Raw genomic sequence first — 19,184 nt, 5'->3', positions numbered from 1 at the left:
ATGTCATGACCACAGATTGATCTCTTGCTCTAATGCTTCCCAGGAAAAGGGTCACTGCTCTTTTAGATACTCCATATCCACCCCATTCAATTCCTATTTGGCTACAATATAATCCCATCTCGGGACACTAATCCCCTGGGCAGTGACAGCAGATTGTCTTTCTATCAGGGTGGAAAATGATAAACAAAATCTTTCTTCTGCTTTCAGGGACAATTTAGTGCATGGAAAGGGGAAGAAAAATGAAAACAATAAAAAGAGAAGTCTTGCTACAGGGAAATGTGAGTGTACAGTGCTCTTTCTTAAAGGCACCCTCACCCTTTCCATGTTAGCCACGTCACAGCTGACTTTCTCTCTTGCTCTCCCTTATTGGAAGTAGCTGACATCTGGGTAAATACTCTGTTATCTTTCACTGAGGGCTCATGCATCATTTGTTAATTAAATTTCAATCAGAAACAAGTGTGCATGTCTTCCTGGTATACAGACTCACGCTCCCATCAATATCTGTGTCCAGCATTCGGCTTTTATTCCATCTATTCACAGTCCCTCACCTTTGCTGTCTCAGGTCACTTTGCAAGGTTCTGGAGTTTGCAGGTGCTTAGGAAATTCAAAGGCTTTAGTTTTGAGCTCCTGAATGTGAGACAGCCCTCACCAAAAGACTCCAGGCTCCTCCTCCCCATCTCAGATTTAGCCCTGGATGGCCAAGAACTTGGCACTGAGAGGAGTGGGGTGGTAAGACCTTGTCTTCTTAGTTCTGAGTGAGACAAACACGGTGAGGCAGTAAAGAAAGTTCCTGGTGTCACTGACTTCCACACTGTGTCCTCCCATTTTTCAGCTGCTGGGACACCACAGAGAAGAAAGCTGCACCCCTCCCCATCACTACGGCTCTACCACACTAATACACTTCCCCAGGCCTCTGTGGTCCCGGTCCTCCCGTGACCTGCCAGGCCGTGGTGTGTGACAGTCCACAGGGCCCCGTGCACTCAGAACTCATCTCTGGCCCGTAGCACCTTGGGGTGCTGCTTCCTATCCAAGCCAGGCTTCTGTCTCTGATCTGCAGGCTTGCTTGCACGCCTGGGAGCACGAGGCTCTGAGGAGGATCTGCTGCTGCGATCAGTTCTCTGATGTTTATCTCCATCAGGCTGGTCCTGCTCCACAGACCTCTGCTCCATCAGCTCCTCTGCCTTCACGCGTTCCTGCAGCCATGGAAACAGAAATGATCTGAATCCTCCCTGCTGGGGTCTCGACAAAACACATCCACCTGACCGCTGCAGAGCCCAATCCCCTTTGCAGGACCCATCCCAGGCTGGCCCCTCCACCAGATGCCCTGTCCAAGGGCAACCCCCAGCTGCTGCACTATGCCCTGCCCCAAGGGAAAGCCCAAAAGCTGTTCCTCAGTGGGATTTGATCTCTCTTGGAGGTACTTGTATTTGTTCCTCCAGCATGGCCCTTCACCTGCTCAGCATGCTCCTGGGAGTGCGTGTACCAGAGGGCAATGGCGCAGCGCCTTCCGCGGCTCACGGCCCACACGCCATGGGGGTTCTCCTTGCCAGAGCTGAAGGCTACCAGCCTCCCACACTTGGGATGCACCTCGGCCTGCCAGGAGAGAGACAAGAGACTGTGAAGCCAGCAGACCCCTGGTCTGGAGTACAGTCCTCCTACAGAGGTGACACTGCCTCTGGGAATGTGGAAGACCAGAGAGCTGCTAGGCATCTTCAGCCAGTTTATGAGCAAGGCAGGCCTTGGAGAGGGACAGAGAGAATCAATGGGACAACAAAGGTCACAGACACCCACAGACTGGAAGAGCCTGGAAAATCTCATCTAGGAAAGAGTCAAATTCTCCTGTCTAAGATTTGCCTCAATTTCCCTTTAGCTGCCCCTATTTGAATCTGCCACTGCACCAGCACTGGATTGTTTTTGGAGTGGTGGGATCCAATAACCAATCAGTTTCCTCCTGCCCAGACTAAGTCTTGCCCTCAGTCCTCTCTCCCTCTTTTGGCCAGTCCCAGACTTACTGTGACAGTCACAGTGTCCATTTCAGTGAAGAAAAGGCCTCCACCTTGGAAGTCATCATTGAGGTAGAGAATGCCACTGTGGACAAAAAGAAAGAGTACATATGTACGGTGAAGCTTACTCCTCCCAGGTGCTTCCCCACACTCCTTGTCACAGGTTCAAAAGCAAGTAGACCAGTTAGCAGGAGAATCCATCTGAGGGTGTTAAATACAGCAGTGCCTAGCTCAGGGGAGTCCCTGAGCTGCAAGCCACAGGAGGCTGGGAGAGTATGCCAGGGAATTAGCTCTACACACTTGTCCCGTTTTATTTTGGTTTATTCTTAATCCCCTGCAGCATGCATCTATGGCACTGTTGTGACAGCGCCCTGGGCTTGATAGACCTTGTTTCTAACCTGCTGCTTATGTTTCAAGGTTGGGAATAATCCAACTCCTGGAAGAGGAGACTGATCAGCAAAGAAAGCCATGTCTTAACAGCCAAGGAATTTCAGGGTAGCATTAGAATTGGAATGATCAAAAATGGGCCTGGTGCATGTAGAAAAGAAAATTAAACCAAGAAACTTTACTAAAGTTATACAAAAAGAGAAGTAGTGCAGCCACTGTACAGCACAGGTGAACCCACAATCAAATAGGTGAAAGAATGGACCACAAACTGCCCGGGTTCTTCTTGGTATTCAATTAAGCTGATAGAAAACATCAGAGGAACAACAGAGGCTCTTAATTAATAGGACAGAGAGGAAGAAATACAAATGAACACTGTGGTTGCTGAAGCAATGTTAAGGACATAAGGGTAGTGAGAGGATTACTAGCCCTGGAACCCAGGAAGTTGTAGCTCTTCTGCCACAGGGTTTTAATGAGGCTGTGAAGCCAGAGTGGTGACATGAGTGGAGAAAAGCAAGGACAGCTCTCACACATCCAAAGGGACAGGAAGGTAGGGATAATGGTTGAAGCATAAACAGTGTTATCCTGACCTCAATAGTCTGCAGGGCTTTAGACTCCATTTCTGAGAAGGGTAATTGGAGGACAAGAAGCAAATGGAAAATGGTCTTAAAATGTAACATGGGGGTACTAAAAGCAGATTGGGCTACCCACATAATGTTTGAAAAAATAGTGCATTTTCCAAGGAAACACTACATGCTCAATCTCAGCAGTTTGGACTGTGGTAAAAGGACTCAGAATAGTGCCATGGGGGAAATTTCTAACAAAAAGAGAAGGTGGAGACGAGCATGAACAGCACACAGGGACCAGTGCACTGCTGGCACCCAAAGGAGCACTGTGCACCTGGAGCAGCATCACTGGAACTCATGGGCCCCTGGGCCCAATACTGCTCAATATTATCATTAATGCCCATAGCACAGATTCACAGGAAAGATCCAGGAAGTTTGGAACACAGGGACTTCATTCAAAAGGACACTGTAAGAGCTCAGCCCTTAAGCTGGTTGGGCAGTCACAATTCGAGCTGCAAGAGGACAAGGATACTCCCAAAAATAGCTCAGTGGCATAGATCCCGAGAAGGTATTTTACCATCCATTCAAATGGAAGTCAGAGAACCCAGGGAGCAATGAAGGGACAGGACAGTTTTCTCACAGGAGGGACAGAGATCTAACTAGTTACATGACAAAGTCTGGTAACTTTACAATCTGGTTATACCAAGTAAACACTGGTATCCAAAGGGAAACAACTCAATTATAATAGAATTCCCGCTAAGTCCCATATCTTCATGTAGCTACTTAGAGATTTCTGCTCCGGATACAGCTACCATTCAAAGAAAAGACAAGTAAAATTTCTGGATGCTCAGGGATGAGATGGCAAGAAGGAGGAATCAGCTGTAGTGAACTGACCTCATCTGGCTGCAGTGTGCAACAACTGGCATCACCATTAAACTATATTTCAGGTTCTTTCACAGAGGAGTAACAAAACCTGCCACGGGCTGCAAAAAACATAAACTCTCACATGGAATGGAAAAACCCAAGACAAAGTATTTGCAGTGAATCTTGAGAGAACAGTCACTGAAGTACACTGACTGCTCAAACAAAAGGAATCCAAGGAGCTTGAATATCCCTTTCCTGTAATTCACAGAATTCTGTAAAAGATGGAACTCGACTACAAGAAACAGCCTGTCAAAAGGGCTGGTAGCTGACTGTAATACTGTGGTAGACCCACAAGATAGCAGTTTGATATCATGGTTCTAATCTGTGCAGCCTCCCAGCCTCATTCTGCTCTCTGTTAAAGCTGGCTGTGTGAAGCAAGGAAGGAAAAAGGGCAGGTCTTCCCAGCCCAGGGAAGGTGTTTCACACCTCGTTCTGAAGCTGCTGATGCAGCCTTCTGCCTGATGCTACAGTCCTGGATGGCTCTGAGCCAACCATCACCTGGCTTCTATAAGCTAAGCTCATGCTCTGATGGGGCCAGGGATATCTTCACATGATCTAATGCAGGTGCTCTTACCTGTAGTCCCTGTACACATAGGCAGGAGGTTCTTTCCAGCACTCTTGCCCCTCAGGATCCAAGAGACAATTGTCAGCGTGGACAGGATGACTAAGATCCATGCGACCTTCCTGTTCCCCTGAAAATATACAAAAAGGAATACGGGCATTTTCCGTTTCAAGAAAGAATAAAGCAGAGGGAAAGAGATACAGTGAGAATAACGGGAGGATAGTCTCCTGAGAGCACATGGCTGGGATTGAGGAGACTCTGGGAGACAGGGACTAACAGGATGAAAGGTTCTTTACCGTCTACAGCTCTGCGACACACAAGGTGTGTGAATGAAAAATGGAGTTTCTTTCCAGGAGTAAAATAGGACTCTATGATTTTCCGAGATTTCTCACTAGCCTGCAGAAGCAATTTGGCATCTCTCCATTCCACGTCCCCATTTTGGGCCAGCTACAAGTGGAAAACAAGTCTGTTACAATACTTACAAAGACACTCTATGAAATGATACACGTACACAGCACAGAAGAAGAGACCTTTGTAAAGTCCTGTGGTCACTCAGGCAAGAAAAGAACACATTTTCTCATTCAATTATAACTCAGGAGTACAACTGTACAGCACAGTAATTATTTCCTTCTCCTTGGCCCATGAAGCTGTAAAGCTGCATAATTTTGGATGTCCCACTACACAAGAGATACTAGGAGACTGAAGTTAGTCTTGAATGAAGAGTCCTAAGATGGCAGGAATATTGGAACACATGACTTAGAAAAACAGGCTGAAAGATTTGGCTTTCTTCTGTCTAGAGAAGAGGAGGCCAAAGGAACATCTAAGTACAGCCTCCTGTCCCCTAAAAGGGGATTACAGAGGAGACAGAGACAGTGTCTCCTCAGAGAGACACACTGAAAAGAGGCAGCAGACAAAAGCTGCAGCAAGGGAAATTTTGGCTAGATATGAAGAAAAATTTCACCCTCACAAGACTGGTACAGCACCAGAAAAGGTGCCCAGAGAGGCTGGAGAATCTCCACCCTTGGAAATGTTCAGAACTTGCCTACGCAAAGAATCGAGGGATTTCATCTAGCTTTAGAATTAGATGTGCTGCAAGCTGGAGGTCAGATCAGAGATCTCAAGAGGCTTCTTCTACCTTAATTTATTCTCCAACTCTAAACTAAGCATGTCTGTAGGGCTACCTCACAGGGACAAGCAGTTCCCAAACCGTGCCTCACAGAAGAGAAAGCACTTGTCAAGCCTTCTACATACAACATCCCTGAATGTGATGAGGAGGAAGCAGGTCAGAGGAGACCACAAGTTTTGTGAGGGAGACAGCTCACCCCTGACACCACCCAGAGTGCAATTCATAGAAGAAAACACTCAGGTGGCAAACTCTCTTTCCGGACAATTAAGAAGGCAGCAGACTCACAGATGCATTTTACCTGCATGGCCTTCAAAACAGTTAACCCTTCAAATCTCTCATGTGGGGTGTGAGGCGACCGTCTTGCCCGGTATCCATCTCCTGCTTCCCCTGCTGCCTGGAATAGAAGGATACAGATGACATGCATTAGGCTGCCACCTCTCCTCCATGGAAACCCTACTGCCCTGCCTGCTGAGGAGGAAAGTACACACACAGGAGTTCTTACAGGATCCTGGCCTCACCTTCGTCAGTCGGAGAAGGTCCTTACACTCAGACTCCGTCAGCACTCTGTCGAACACAACCCTCTGGGTTCCATTCATCTGCTGGGAATCCATTGTGACAGCAATACCCTCAAAAGGCAAAGGACCTGTTGAGAAGCAAGCACAGATAGGCATGAGCAGGCTTTGGACAAGAATCCCTCAGACACCAACCCCCAGCCTGGATAAGGAAGTGGAGACACACTATACATTCTCTGAGAAGACAGGACAGTTCCCCAGAAATGCCCGCTCCTCGCAGACCCCTCACATGCTTCAGGGTAACCAGAGCACCAGCTGGGGAAGCTGGCCTACAGCACGTGCTTCAGGAGCCAGCAGAGACTTGGGACTTGCTGGGAGAGCAGCAGGGAGCTGGGAGAAGTTGAGTGCACTGTGGATTGCAGCAGCGGAACAGGTCCAGCCTACTGGAGTGAGGCTCTGGAGAAAAGAAGCAGGTAAACACCTCCATCAACCCTCCTTTGAATCATCAACATCTTATTCAAGAATTATCTCTGGTGAATCTTTCTGCTTTTTTCACCCCAAAGAGAAGCACTGGCTATTAGGTGATGATTTATCTTTTTGATCTTCAGCCTTTTTTCCCAGCCGCTCTGACCTCTGGATGATGAGGAATGCCAAGCCACTCAGGCCCTGAGAAGGCTCAGCTCTCACATGTGCCACAGCAGAGAACCACCTGGGGTCATTTTAAGCAAAGACTCCACGACTGAGTCCTTCAAGAGGCTCTGCATCCACACATAAGAGTAGGGGACCAGCAAGAACACAAGACTCTGCACTGCAGCCTGTATCATTTGGCCACAAACCCCTTGGACTTTTGCTTTTCAGGGAAAGACTTGCCCAAGCCAATTGTCTGCTTCCAGTTTCCATTTCCTGGCCCCTCCTTCCATGTCCCTTTCAGAAAAGTGTTGATTGAAGTTGGGCTGGTGGAGCTGAACCAGGTTTGGTGTAGACACTGCTGGCACACTGAACAGGGATCTGCATGTCCACGGGCTTGTCACACATTCAGGCTGCTCTCAGCTTCTCCAGCCACAATGCCCTCTGAGTTCGCATGCCAGAGATGTATGCAGCAAGATTTTACAAGATTACACATGCATCAAAGAGGAAGAAAAGAACAGTGAGAAGACTTGCTGAGCCATTCAAGTCAGTCTGCATCTCTGCTAGCATTCCAATGTCTGAGGGTGGAAGACAGCACTTAGCCTGAGTAAGTCAGGCTGACTGCATCCAAGACCTCCTTCAAGCTCTTTTACTCACCCCTCTTCTCCCTCTCTTCCACATCCAGAGTTTCCTGCTTTTGCTTCTCCTGATCCTCTCTCAGGAGCAAGGGAAAAAACAGAGACCAGGGCTGTCAGTACAGAGCTATGCCCAACCCCCCTCTGTAGCAGCATGTCACATCCTTCCCGTCCTTTTGTGCCCATTTCTCCACATATTACTCTTCCTTGTACCACTCCTACTTATACTGCAGTCCTAGCTGACATGCCCAATCTTACCTGTGTTTCTCCCTTAGGTTTTCAGGAATCAGCTCATCTGGAGTCCAAAGATCCTGTAAGAAAAAAAGCACAGGTGGTTCAGTACACAGCAAACCTTGCACTGCTTCTCCAGTGAGTATCAGACCAACCACTGTGGTCAGCTTCTCAGGACAGACAAATTGAGCCAATGCACATGGTTACAGCAGCAATTTCAAATTAACTTCAGTCCTGGAGCAGCAGAAAGGCCTTAAAAGATCCACCTCATAAGGACTTGGGAGTCCTCCTCATCAGCATCTGATCCTTTCTGGATCATGGCCAATTAAAGTGAATTCTGACAACTGTGATTGTGAACAATTGGTGAAACCGTGGCAGGAAGATTAAGATGATACTGTTACTTACAGGGTCATTAAAAGTTTCTCCCAGATGCTCCACTGCATAATAAATCAACTTCTTCTCCATCAAAGATCTCTGCACATAATGCTGAATACTCTAAGGAAGCAAAGAAGACTATCAAACAACCACCTCACAAAAGACAACCCCATCCCTGTCCAGGGCAGAAGCCTACCCCATCACACTGCTGTGCCCATTTTTGTCCTGAAGGGACAATTAAAGCCCGTTTTTGTCCTGAAAGGGCACTGACTGTGACAGACTAGAAGTAAACTCCAGTTTCTTCAGTCCTGGCCTTGGCACATGTCAGCAGTGAAACACCTTTCTCTTTTTGTCTCTTGGACTGTGATCCTGTCCTGTGGGACAGGGGAGGACCAAAAAGGACAGACCTGGAGTTGCAACTACCTGTCTGGCTGTGACAGCTGCGTCCTCTTCCAGTTCTGTGCGATACTGTTTCATTTTCTCCAACATGGGCTCATCCGTGGGATAGAAGAGCAAGTAGGAAGCAGCACATTCAGCAGCCATTGTCTGGTTCCCAACTTGTGCAGGGACAGAAGAAAACAAACACACGTCTCTGAAAGACTTGAGCAGCGAATGTGTACAGGCCAGCAGCACCCAGTGTCCATGTCAGGATCTGGCAGCTGGCTTACACCAAGTACACATCAACCCCTGCCTAACAGGGCCTCCACCCAGCGATGGGAATGAACCTGGTACGGAACAGGCATGCCTTTAATACTTATTGGGAGCTGGTTTAGAAGAAACAGATTAAAAGTAAGTATCTTTTGAAAGAGAGATGGTCCCACTTCCCTCATGCAACAGACAAGATGAGGGGTCTAGCAGCTTCTTTGAGATACAAGTTTTACCAGTTGTCAGACAGAGGAAGTAAGAAACAGTTGGGTCAGTGTGGAGAGGAGCAGGGTTATGCAAAAGAAGGGCTGAGGAATGTGTGGAAGTGACAGAGTGACAGGATGACCAGTGCCATGCCAGGCCATCAGTTCAGCAGGTAGACAGGTAGGGCTGCCTCAGAAGGAGCACCACTGCTGAGGTGAGATGTGTAGCCTCTAGGCAGGAAGGGGGAGCCTTGTCTGGAACCATGTACTGAAAAGGAGGGTATAAAATACTCAGCAAACAGTTGGAACAAGGTCCTGAAAAAGTGTGCTGGAGGAAAGACATGGGAACAGCCTCACACCACAGTACCTGGGCAATGAGACTGTAGGAGACCACAAGGGACATCTCCCAAGGTAGCCAAAGACTTGAATAGAGGTTATGGAAAGAGTTAAGGGGCAAATAGAAGTAGAGCTCAGGTCAGTGTGCCATTTTTCCCCATGACATGCTCCCCTCCAGGATCAGAGGCAAAGGACAAGTGTGGGGGTGCCACAACCTGCTGGTTTGTGGCTCTGCTCACCCTGGCTGTAGGCAAACTGCAGCAAATCAAGGTGAGAGGGTATGAAATCTTCTGTGGCAGAAATTCTCCCCGGCTTTGTGGCAATTTCCAGGACACACTGCTGCCTGCACTTCAAAACCTGAATATAATGGGCTGCAAGAGAGAGGAGCAAGAAAGGCAGTAGCCCACACTTCTTCCAGACAGGAGTGCTGGGTGATGGGATGTGCCCAGTGTGGGGAGCACAGCCTTCCTACCCAACCCTCTGTGCCTCTAACACTACCTGCAATGGCTTCATACAGGCCAGGCTGCATTTTCTCCTCCTCGTCCTCATCCTCCCGAGGCCCTTCACACAGGGCACGACACTCTTCCAGTGCTGACAGGGCCTCTGAGAGTGACTCCTCCAGCCTGGCCACGGCCTGCAGGTACTCATCTGCATCATAGTGCTGCACACCAGTCTCATATGCTTCCTGTGAAGGACAGATCCAGGTCCCTTCATCAGTGTGGGTGACACCAAAGGATGCCCTGAGACTTCTGAGTCGCTCATAGGATGGTGCTGACATAAAGGGGCCCGCCTGCTCATGCACAGTCAACCACACAGTGACAGCAAATCCTAGACTAAAGCCAAGTAACTGTCATCAAAAAGTTTCTCCATCACACTTGCACTGGTTTGTCCTCACCTTGAAGAGAAGGCTGCAGGGAGATCTTCCTGCAGCCTTTCAGACACAAAGGGGTCTGAGCGAGACTTTTGACCAAGGCCTGTAGTGACAGAATAAGGGGCAATGGTATTAAACTGAAAAAGCATTTTGATGGAAGATAAACTATTTGTTGGACTGGAGATAAGATACTTTGATGATGACTGTAGGACACACTGAAGCAGGTTGCCCAGAGAAGCCGTGGATGTCCCATCCCTCAAAGTGTTCCAAGGACAGGATGGATGGGGCTTTGAGCAATGTGATCTAGTGGAAGGTATCCCTGCCTATGGCAGGGGACTTGGATTAGGTGATCATTAAAGGTTCTTTCCAGGCTAAATCTCTCTATGATTCTGTGTATGGGGGCCTGTCTCAAGCCATGGCCTTTGTGTAGGAACAGATCAGGGTCCCAGACCAGTCCCTAAGGTGGAATAAAAGCTGCTCATGCATGGCTCTGCACTGAGCCCTCACCCAGTGTGGCGTGGCCTCCAGGTCCTGGAAGCTGTCTGACTTCACCCCTGACATACGCCGGTACTTCTCGATGTCCTCCCGCATTTGGAGGTGCTGGGGATTAGCGACGAAGAAGGTGTGAGCGGCAGACACGGCCTGATCCAGCTTCTTCAGCTGTAGAGAAAAGGCAGCAGTGCCTGTCATGCTTCCTGCAGGTCTCTGCTGTTCAAAGCCACCCCTCACCCCAGCTGCTTCCTGGGTTCACAGAATCATAGAATTACAGAATGGGTCAGATTGGAAAAGACCATAGTGGGTCATCTGCTCCAACCTCCCTGCACAAGTAGGGTCGTCCTACAGCACATGGCAACAGATTGCATCCAGATGGTTTTGGAATGTCTCCGGTGAGGGAGATTCCCTCTGCTCTGGGCAATCTGTTCCAGTGCATGGTCACCCACATAGTAAAGTTCTTCCTAATATTCCACCTAAAGGAGGAACTTCTTGTGCATCAGTTTCTGCCTGTTCCCTCCTGTAGTGACTGGCACCCGTGAGAAGAAACTGGCTCCACTCCCTTGGCAACCCCCTTGTAGATATTTATGCGCATCAATAAGGCTCCCTCTCGGTTGTCTCTTCTCGAGGCTGAAGGAAAGGCGCTCACTCCCCCGGCTGCCCGACGACCCTCCAGGACAGCCATGCCACGCCGGCCCCCTGCCGCTCATGACGGCACCCCGGGAGGTGGCAACTCCCACGCCGCTGGGGCGAGCCCGCCCCCGGGGCCGGTGCCCACCTGGAAGAAGGCCACCTGCAGGTAGTTGTAGGGCTCCCTGCGCTCGAAGTCGCGGCGCACGGCGCGGCTGGCGCGGTGCGCGGAGGGCGCGGGGCGCAGCCGCCGCCGCAGGCAGCGCTGCAGGCACCCAGCGCGCTGCAGCACCGGCCCGAGCAGCGCGGCCTCCCAGCGCCCGGGCCCGCCGGGGAAGGGCTCCTCCCGGGCGCAGGCGGCGCGGCAGGCGCGGCGGGCGGCCCGCAGCCCCGCGTAGCTGTGCAGGGCGCGCTGCAGCAGCTCGGCCGCCCGCGCCCAGTCCCGCGCCAGGTACGCCCGCACCCCGTCCGCGTACAGCAGGTCGAACGGCACCAGCCGGCCCGGCGACGTGGCGGCCGCGGCGGCGGCGAGGAGGCTGAGGCACAGCAGCGAGGCCATGGCTCCGGGAGGAGAAGACGCAGGAAGAGGAGAAGGGGTCCGAGGCGGGCGGGCGTCCTGGCGGGCCCCGGGCTCGGCCCACCCCGGGGGCGGCGCCGGTCCGGGGCCGCGGTGGGCGGGAAGGCTCGGCCCAGGTCCTGCTGCGCCGGCCGAGAGCCGCCGTTGCCTCGGGGGCTCCCGGTGCTGCTGCCGCTGTGTTTGACGTGACCCCAGGTCCGGGCGGCAGCCCCAGCGCGAACCCCCTATTTGGGGTGGGTCACCCAAACGCCTCCAAGTACGCCTCTCCTTGGAGTCACGCTTGGACACTTCATACTCCCATCACACGGAGAACTAACTCCTTAGGGGGTGAAGCGCTACCTATCTCCCTCTGACACTGCCAAATCTTTGCCCTTGGCTGGAACTACAGCCAGCACCAGCCGGAAGGTCCATCTCCCACACACTAGTCTTGCACCTCCCTGCCAAGAGTCGTGTCTGGGGCAGGAACCTGCTCCAGACCTCAACATTCCCAGCTTTGCTGGTGTGGGCAGTTGAGAGGCACTTCCCCCAGAAGCCTCTGTCAACTTTCCTGTTTGGCTGAGAAGTTCGGGCCATCTGAAGTTTCACACAAAGTTTGCACTGGAATCAACAGTTTGCACTGGTGAAATAAGATGCTAAGGGTCAAGATCTTCTTGGAGTGAATTTAATTCTTTCCAAGCCTGGAGTTACCTCAAAGCAAAACCTTTTGTTGAGCAATGTTGGAAACCTGAGGCCTCCTGCTTAGCACCACATCTGAAATGGGCAGAAGACCTTTCACCCAGTCTCCCATGACAACTCCTCTAAGGGCATCATTCCCGTTCCTTGGCTGCTAAGCATCTGCTGCCTTTCAGGGAAACTGACAAGAAAGGATGAAGAGGGAGGAAAGGAGCCTCGCACATTTTGCATTTCCCTTCCAGAAGCCTGTGAAGCTTCATTAAACACCGGGCCAATCATTTTGTTTCTATGGAAACAAAATTATTACTAATATAGTATTTTAAAAACAGACACACGATTGACACTCCAAATATAGAATTTTAATACCATTCTGCGCCTGCCTTGTCTCTTAGGGCAGAGCGGATGCGAGGGTGGAGTTCACAAAGGGACGGGACTGGCAAGGGTGCCAAGTGGCGGTGGCAGCAGTGGATGTGTTTGTAACCTGAGAGCAGGCACAGGCTGTCTGTTGTCCGTTGTGCTCCCTTCTGTGGATCTGTCCCACTTCTTTTTCCCCCACCAGCATGGGGTGCCGTGTTTTCTGCCTGCTGGTGAGAAAGATGAGAATGCAAATTAGTGATTGGGTCCTGGGACAAAGGGAACGCTTGAAGTTTTATTTAAAAACTGTGATGGCACTGAATGTTTTTGATGCTGTCTCTCATAGTTTGGGGTCCTGGAAGGTCTGTGGCTCGCAGGCTTCTGGGGTCCTTTCACATGGCGCCCGCTCTCCATCCTGCAGATGCCAGACTTCACTGCCAAGCACGGAGCAGCGCCGTGGCCGGTCGGAATTCTCCTCCTCCCTGCTGCCGAGGGAGAGGCGGCGGTCGCGGCGTGATGCGAGCAGGAGACGGGAGTGCCGTGGGCTGCAGGCTGGGGTGGGTTGTGGCGTCTCGTCGATGAACGTGGTGATTTCATCTCGGAAGAAGCAGGCGCTGGAGCTGGAGCCCCGGGGCAACAGCCCTCCCTCCAAAAATTGCCTTAGGGTCGTCAGCTCATCTTCTGGGGGCCGCCGGCGGTGCTGGTAGTCATGCAGCTGGGGAGGCAAGAAACCAGGGCCTCCAGGCTTGCGGGGGGTGGAAATGCGGATGTCGTCAGATGAAGACCACTTGTGTAGGAAGGATGGAGCAGAGCGGTGGGCGGAGAAGATGTTAGTCTCATCATGTGACATTCTCCGTGAGATAGGGACCTGGAAAACAGAGAAGGGGGCAGGTGATGGAAGACTTGAAGAGTCAGAACAGGAAGGGAGTAGCTGAGGTTCTCAGAGAAGAGAGTCAAGAGGACACAAAGGTGTGGGAAACTGACAGAGAAGGAAGTGGGTTGTGGGGCTGCCCCGCTAGCTCTTGGCTCACCTGCAGGTAATGCACCTTGTCCTGGGGCAACAACATGTGGTGCATGGGCAGCAGCTTGATGTCCCGAGAGTCCCGCTTCGCAGCTGCGGCGCCGTTCGCATCAAATCTCACTTTGCAGATCCTGCCATCACCATAATCATCACACACACCATCTGTTGGCAAAGACAAGAACGGCAGTCAACACTTTTCAGTCAGAAGAGGAGCATTATCAGGGCACCTGGACACCATCCTAATGCTTATCTGACTTGTGCTGTCCTACTTGCAGCCCTGAGGGCTCACCTCTGAACAAGGACCTTGTCTTTCTGCTTGCAGCAGCACTAAAGCACCCACACAGTGCCCTATTTCTTCTGTCTTGCCTTTGAATTGCTCACTGCCAGGTCTCTTGGACCCTTGAATGAGCGAGTTGGGCTGAGGCCCAGCATGTCACTTTGGTTGTGGTTTGGCAAGCCACACACAATGTATCTATGCTTGCAACTAGTGAGGAGGATGCTGCACTAATGCTTCCTGGATGCTAGTCCTAAGGCTGTGAGTGGCAGAGCCTTCCACAGAATAAATTTTCTTGTGGTTGCTGACTTCAAGCTGTAACATGAATGTCACTGAGCCACCCGCAACACCACAAGATCCTTTCCCCAAAGATCCCCTCTTTCCTCCGTAGTCTTTTGGGGAGGTTGGTTAGTGAAGAAAGGAGACTGTGGGCTGGTGAGGAGCTTACCATCCTCTGTGTCTTCCTCAGACATGATAGCCACACACTGCTCCCACACAGTGCGGAGATCTGCTCGGTAGCGCTCGCAGGACCAGATGAAAGAGGGGAGCAGCAAGGTCTGCACCATGGAACACCAGAGCACAGCCAGAACCATCCAGGTGGGGGCCGTATCATAGCGCAGGCTGAAAAAGCTCACGACCTTTAAGGTAAGAAAAAGCAGCAATGCCAAGGAGACAGAAGTAGGGAGAAAGGTAACAATTCTGTAGTAGAACATAATTTGTCTCTAAAGGATTCATCAAGTAATTACCCTGTGTCCCTTTGAAAAACTGCTCCTGGGGTCTTGCCCCAGGTTTGCTGGACCATATTCCAAGTTGTCATATCTTTACCATGAGACCTGGTGCTAACATCCGTTCTTCCTGTGCTCATTACCAGCTGGAGCTAAATAGGTGCTAACAAAGGACACAGCCGCTGGGGAAAAAAATAATCTGTGACTCAGCCTCTCCCCTTTTAAGGGTTCTTTTTGAGAACTTCTCCAGCTCTCCAATTTTGCACAGAATCGACCGGCTAGCCAAAACCTGAATGCCGCCTACAGCCATAGAAGCAGAAGGAAAAAGACAACTGGATGCATCAGCTGTTAAAGCTGGTGTATCAGTCCTCCAGAAGCAAACTGGAGAAATAGAAATCTCATTGTTTTTACAAGTAAGTTTGCAGAATAATTTCCTCTCCTCTTAGCCACTTAAAACTGTGTTCCACAGTGGTTTTAGCTGTGTGGTGTGTATTCCCCAGACTTAGACTTAAGAAAATGCTGCTGCGGAAGGATGAGAGAATTACTGCAATCTTTTTAAAACCACCGCTCAGAATAACACAGATTCAGATGCGGCAGTTCTGCGGCTGGTGGGACAGGAGAGATCCCTCTCTAAAACTTGAGAGAAAAGCAAATCTGCTTTAACTGCAGACTCTGAAGGGAAAGAGAGAACTGGATACTTACCAAGATAGGCACCCCAGTGAGCGTGTCGTACAGGAAGACAATGGCGCTTATGAGGTTGGTCATCTGCAAGGAGGTCTTGGCTGACTCGGAGCCATCCAGTGAAGACCTCCTTTTGCCTCGTACATCCTCCACCACAATGGCTGGCACATTGAAAGTGGTGTGTGCTGATGAAGAGCAGGATGACGCTTCTTCCGCTCTCTGATGGTGGCACCGCCGGCGTCTTCTGTGTGCCCACAGGGTTTGGTAGAAGGTGATACCCACGCACACCAAGCCCATGACGATTCCTCCGAGCAGCAGGAGGCTAAAGCAGACACCGAAGCCCAGCCCTATTTTGCTGACAATGAACTGGCAGCCACGGGCATAGTAGCGCTCGCCGTTGTTGTGCCAGCCGATGGAGGGCAGGGTGGAGAGGATGAATGACACCATCCAGATCCCCATGACTGCGTGCAGAGCCTGCTTCTTGGCATTGCTCAGGCGGTAGTTGACTGGCCACCTCACCATCCACATGCGGTGGTAGGAGAGTGAGGCCACTGTGAAGCAGGTAGCCAGTGCCAGGGTGTAGTACGTGGAGACAAAGACCTTGCAGATGCTTTCGTTCCAGTCGTAGTCCGAGGACTCGCGCCGCAGCTGCACCACGGCATAGGTGGTGAGGGGTACTGCTGCCATAAGGATGTGTGTGCCAGCAAGGAAGCACAGCAGCAGCTCCAGAGGCTTGTGTTTCTGTTGTTTGGCCGTGATGCTGAGGATAATCCAAGAGTTGGCTAACAGAGCTAACATCCCACATGCCAGCCACCACAGTGAGTTGTTGTGCAAGGTGGACTCTGATTCAGAGTCCCCCATGCTGCCAACCCTGCTAGACTGCACCCTGCCTCTGCTGCTGGGATATTGTAAGAGGGTGAGTGGGACTCTGCGCTGGGGGAGCCACGTCTCTCCTCATCTGCTGCTGCAATGTGAGTTGTTTGCACGCTGGAAGGGTTTCTCAAGGCATTGCCACCAGGTGCCAGGCAGAACAGCCGTCAACTCTGTCTCGCTTCCAGTCTTCCCTTTCCCTCCTATTTGATTATATTTCTTTCCCTTGTTCTAACTTTTTCATCTGTTTTTTTTTCCCTTGTTCTCTTTCTTTTTCTTTCTTCCACCTTTTTTCTCTCTCATGAACACTTGCCAGTGCTTCTTCCCTCACTCGCTCGGGCTAACTTTTTTTTTTTCCTCCCCATCTATTACATCCCTCTCCTCCACTCTTCTCTCAGATAAAAAGCTCTCTTTACTTCATGTGCCCACCAGACAACTTCTGACTCAGAGGCCACCTTCTGCTGGGACTGGTGAAGGCCACACACAAACAGGGATTTCCAGGAACTCCAAACAGTTTGGCAGAACCAAGTGCCTGCTTCCCAGTGTCCTAGGGAATGAGGAGCTAGGCAAGAGTTTCAGAGGTGACAGGAAAAAGAGCAAAGGTCCTGACAAAAAAGTGAGGGTGGTGCATACACTGTGCGTAATTCCTGTCTCACCAAATGCCACTGCGCTCGTGGCCAGGTAGAGGTTCTTGCCAAGGCTGTCAGAGAGCTATCAACAAAGAGGGAAGGGTGAGAAACAAGATTCAAAAGGCTCCCTACCCAAGACCTCACTGGACTCTAACTACATTGTCCTTTTTGCTGTTCTCTTTTTGCTGGTCTTTAAAGCTTTCCTGCACAGGGCACAGCTGGCAAACAATACAGAGATGGCAGGGAGGGGAAGATCCTTTTCAAAGGTTCCCTTGGAGATTCAGGGCATGAGTTTCACTGTAGAAGAGAGAAAAGAGAAAAAGTAATTTAAGATCATTCTATCCTCCCAGATCTCTCCCTCTCTCTCTCCTTGCCCACACTAACACCTTGTCATGATTTAGACAGTGTGGAGCATTCCCTGTGTCTTTCAGGGAACAGAAGAGCCATATTTGCACCAGTCTCCACACAGCTCAGGCTGGGCTCTGGTCCCCACCAACTCAATCCAGTGCTGCTGAGACACACCATGCTCCCTGCCCTTCCAGTCCTAGGCTCCCTACCCAAAGTGTTACTAATGCCATTTCTGGCATAGAAGATCTGATCTGCATCATCCCTTGCAATTCCAGCCCTGCCATCTCCATGCATGTGCTGCTACACCCCTTGTTTCAGATGTACAGCTCCCACAGCTCCAACAGTCTTTGGACCTCAGCTTCTCTCTGCCAGTGATCTGGTTTTTAACCTGCTGCTCCCATGCATGGGTGCATTCCACCATTACAATAGAACCCTGCCATTCCGCATTCTTGATACACAAGTCTTTCAGCCACATGTTTCTGCTGGGGCAGTTCTGGTCTCCAGAGACCCCCGACAGTCACAAACCTAGGGAACAAGACTATTAACCTATTCCTGAGACTACTTATCTTTGCCTTCCCTGGTCCTACCAGCTCAGACCCCCTTCTCCCCACAGGGGACACCCAAGCAGTATATTCCAGGAAGGTACAGGCCTGCTCTGTGCCTTGACTATGTGGATGGCTCAGTACCCAAGCCTGAGCTAATGGCTGAGTTCCCACGCCCCCCTTCTTCCTGCTTCTCCATTATTTTCTCACCTTCTCTGTGACCACCTGAGGCTTTGCCTCCTTTCCTCCCTGCTTGGAGCAGTTTGCCATGACTGGACTGGCAATGGCCCCATTCTAGTCTGTTTCATCTTTTTCCCCCCACTATCACCACTCTTGCAGTTAGGCCTGTGGCCTCTGGAGACAGTTACCGAACTACCCGTCTCTGATAATCCCAGGGGAATGAATTTCCTTGCAGCTTCTCCTTCTGCCGCCCTTCCCACTCCAGCTTGTTCTGCTGGCCCACACTGATCCCTCGATGAGGCTGGAATCCTCCTGCTTCTGCTGGCTCTGGGGCCCAATTCTGCTTCAAGCTGTGGTACTCCCGCTCGCAGAGACCAGAATGCCCCAGAGCTAGCGCAGGATGCCCGGGTCGGGGAAACCCATCCTCACCTGAGCACGCTCCCTGGGTGCACCCCACCGCCCATCCCACCAGCGGGGGAGAGCACAGGAGACGCTCGCGGGGCTGCTGATGCAGGGGGAGGCGAGGGAGGGGGCTCGCAGGGGAAGGTGACCCAGAATGATTGCAAAGAAGCGCGGAGAAAGCCGGGGTGCCGGGAGACGCGGCCGGCCGGGCCGAGGTGCGCCGCTGCCCCGCTGCCCCCTCCCTTCGCCCCCCGCTCGGCAGCCCGGCCACGGCGGGGGTCCGGCCGCCCCGAGCCTCGCCCGGCGGCGGCGGAGCGCAGCGGCTCGGCCGGGGCTGGGCTGGGCGGGGGCCGCGGAGCCCGCGGGGCGCCCCGGGGCGCGGCCGTGCCCGGCGGCGGCGGCGCCGCCCTGCGCCCGGCGGAGCGGGGGCCGCCGGCGGCGGAGCGGGGGCCGATCGCGGCGGCGGCGGCGGCGGGGGCCGGGGGGACCCATCTTACCTCTCGCCGGAGCAAGCGCTGCCATGGCGACGGGCGCCCCGCGCGGCTGTGCGCGCCTCTGCCCGGTGTGCCGGCCCCCGGCCCCGGCCGCCGCCGCAGCTCCGGCCGCCGCAGGCAGCCGCCCCGGCCCCGCGCTCCGGCCACCGCCGGGCGGGGCTCGGCGAGGGGCGAGGGGCGGGGAGCGCCGGCGGGGGACGGCGGCGGGAGCACCGCCGGGCCGAGCAGCCAGGGGGCGGGACGGGCGGACGGGCGCGGGAGCCGCCGCCCCGGCACCGGCCCCTCCGCTACTC

At 52.2% G+C, this 19,184-nt stretch overlaps 2 protein-coding genes across 4 annotated transcripts; both read right to left on the bottom strand.

Moving 5' to 3' along the window:
* Nucleotides 1-500: 500 nt before the first annotated feature.
* Nucleotides 501-11,750, bottom strand: P3H3 (prolyl 3-hydroxylase 3). Of its 2 annotated transcripts, XM_053935047.1 has the most exons (15): nt 11,271-11,750; nt 10,508-10,660; nt 9,628-9,814; nt 9,369-9,500; nt 8,369-8,502; nt 7,976-8,065; nt 7,598-7,650; nt 7,362-7,420; nt 6,084-6,208; nt 5,864-5,959; nt 4,736-4,886; nt 4,452-4,569; nt 2,013-2,088; nt 1,453-1,593; nt 501-1,193 (listed from the first exon to the last, which is right to left on the bottom strand). In XM_053935047.1, exons 1-15 carry the CDS (start codon nt 11,679-11,681, stop codon nt 981-983), a joined length of 2,139 nt encoding a protein of 712 aa, XP_053791022.1. In that variant the 5' UTR covers nt 11,682-11,750; the 3' UTR covers nt 501-980. The 2 variants fall into 2 exon arrangements, with proteins under 2 accessions (XP_053791022.1, XP_053791023.1); XM_053935048.1 differs by lacking the exon at nt 1,453-1,593.
* A 958-nt stretch (nt 11,751-12,708) lies between these two features.
* GPR162 (G protein-coupled receptor 162) lies at nt 12,709-19,003 on the bottom strand. Of its 2 annotated transcripts, none has more exons than XM_053935050.1 (5): nt 18,895-19,003; nt 15,448-17,222; nt 14,469-14,658; nt 13,757-13,908; nt 12,709-13,593 (listed from the first exon to the last, which is right to left on the bottom strand). In XM_053935050.1, exons 2-5 carry the CDS (start codon nt 16,285-16,287, stop codon nt 13,066-13,068), a joined length of 1,710 nt encoding a protein of 569 aa, XP_053791025.1. In that variant the 5' UTR covers nt 16,288-17,222; nt 18,895-19,003; the 3' UTR covers nt 12,709-13,065. The 2 variants fall into 2 exon arrangements, with proteins under 2 accessions (XP_053791025.1, XP_053791026.1); XM_053935051.1 differs by lacking the exon at nt 18,895-19,003 and adding an exon at nt 18,425-18,666.
* Nucleotides 19,004-19,184: the final 181 nt, after the last annotated feature.

The sequence above is a fragment of the Vidua chalybeata genome, chromosome 2 (assembly GCF_026979565.1).
Source record: "Vidua chalybeata isolate OUT-0048 chromosome 2, bVidCha1 merged haplotype, whole genome shotgun sequence".
In the NCBI taxonomy this organism is placed as follows: Eukaryota; Metazoa; Chordata; class Aves; order Passeriformes; family Viduidae; genus Vidua; species Vidua chalybeata.
The sequence above is the reverse complement of the archived record's forward strand: the minus strand, read 5'-3'. Positions and strand labels throughout refer to the sequence as shown.

Bases quoted from the DNA above. Each gene is read 5' to 3' on its own strand.
- P3H3 (XM_053935047.1), bottom strand. From the start codon at position 11,681: ATGGCCTCGCTGCTGTGCCTCAGCCTCCTCGCCGCCGCCGCGGCCGCC. The intron at 10,661-11,270 runs GTGGGCACCGGC...TTTTCTCTACAG, and splicing joins TGCAGGTGGCCTTCTTCCAG to CTGAAGAAGCTGGATCAGGC. The intron at 8,066-8,368 runs GTAGTTGCAACT...TTGCTTCCTTAG, and splicing joins CAGCTGTCACAGCCAGACAG to AGTATTCAGCATTATGTGCA.
- GPR162 (XM_053935050.1), bottom strand. From the start codon at position 16,287: ATGGGGGACTCTGAATCAGAGTCCACCTTGCACAACAACTCACTGTGG. The intron at 14,659-15,447 runs GTAAGTATCCAG...CTTACCTTAAAG, and splicing joins TCACTGGGGTGCCTATCTTG to GTCGTGAGCTTTTTCAGCCT. The intron at 13,909-14,468 runs GTAAGCTCCTCA...CTTTGCCAACAG, and splicing joins TGAGGAAGACACAGAGGATG to ATGGTGTGTGTGATGATTAT.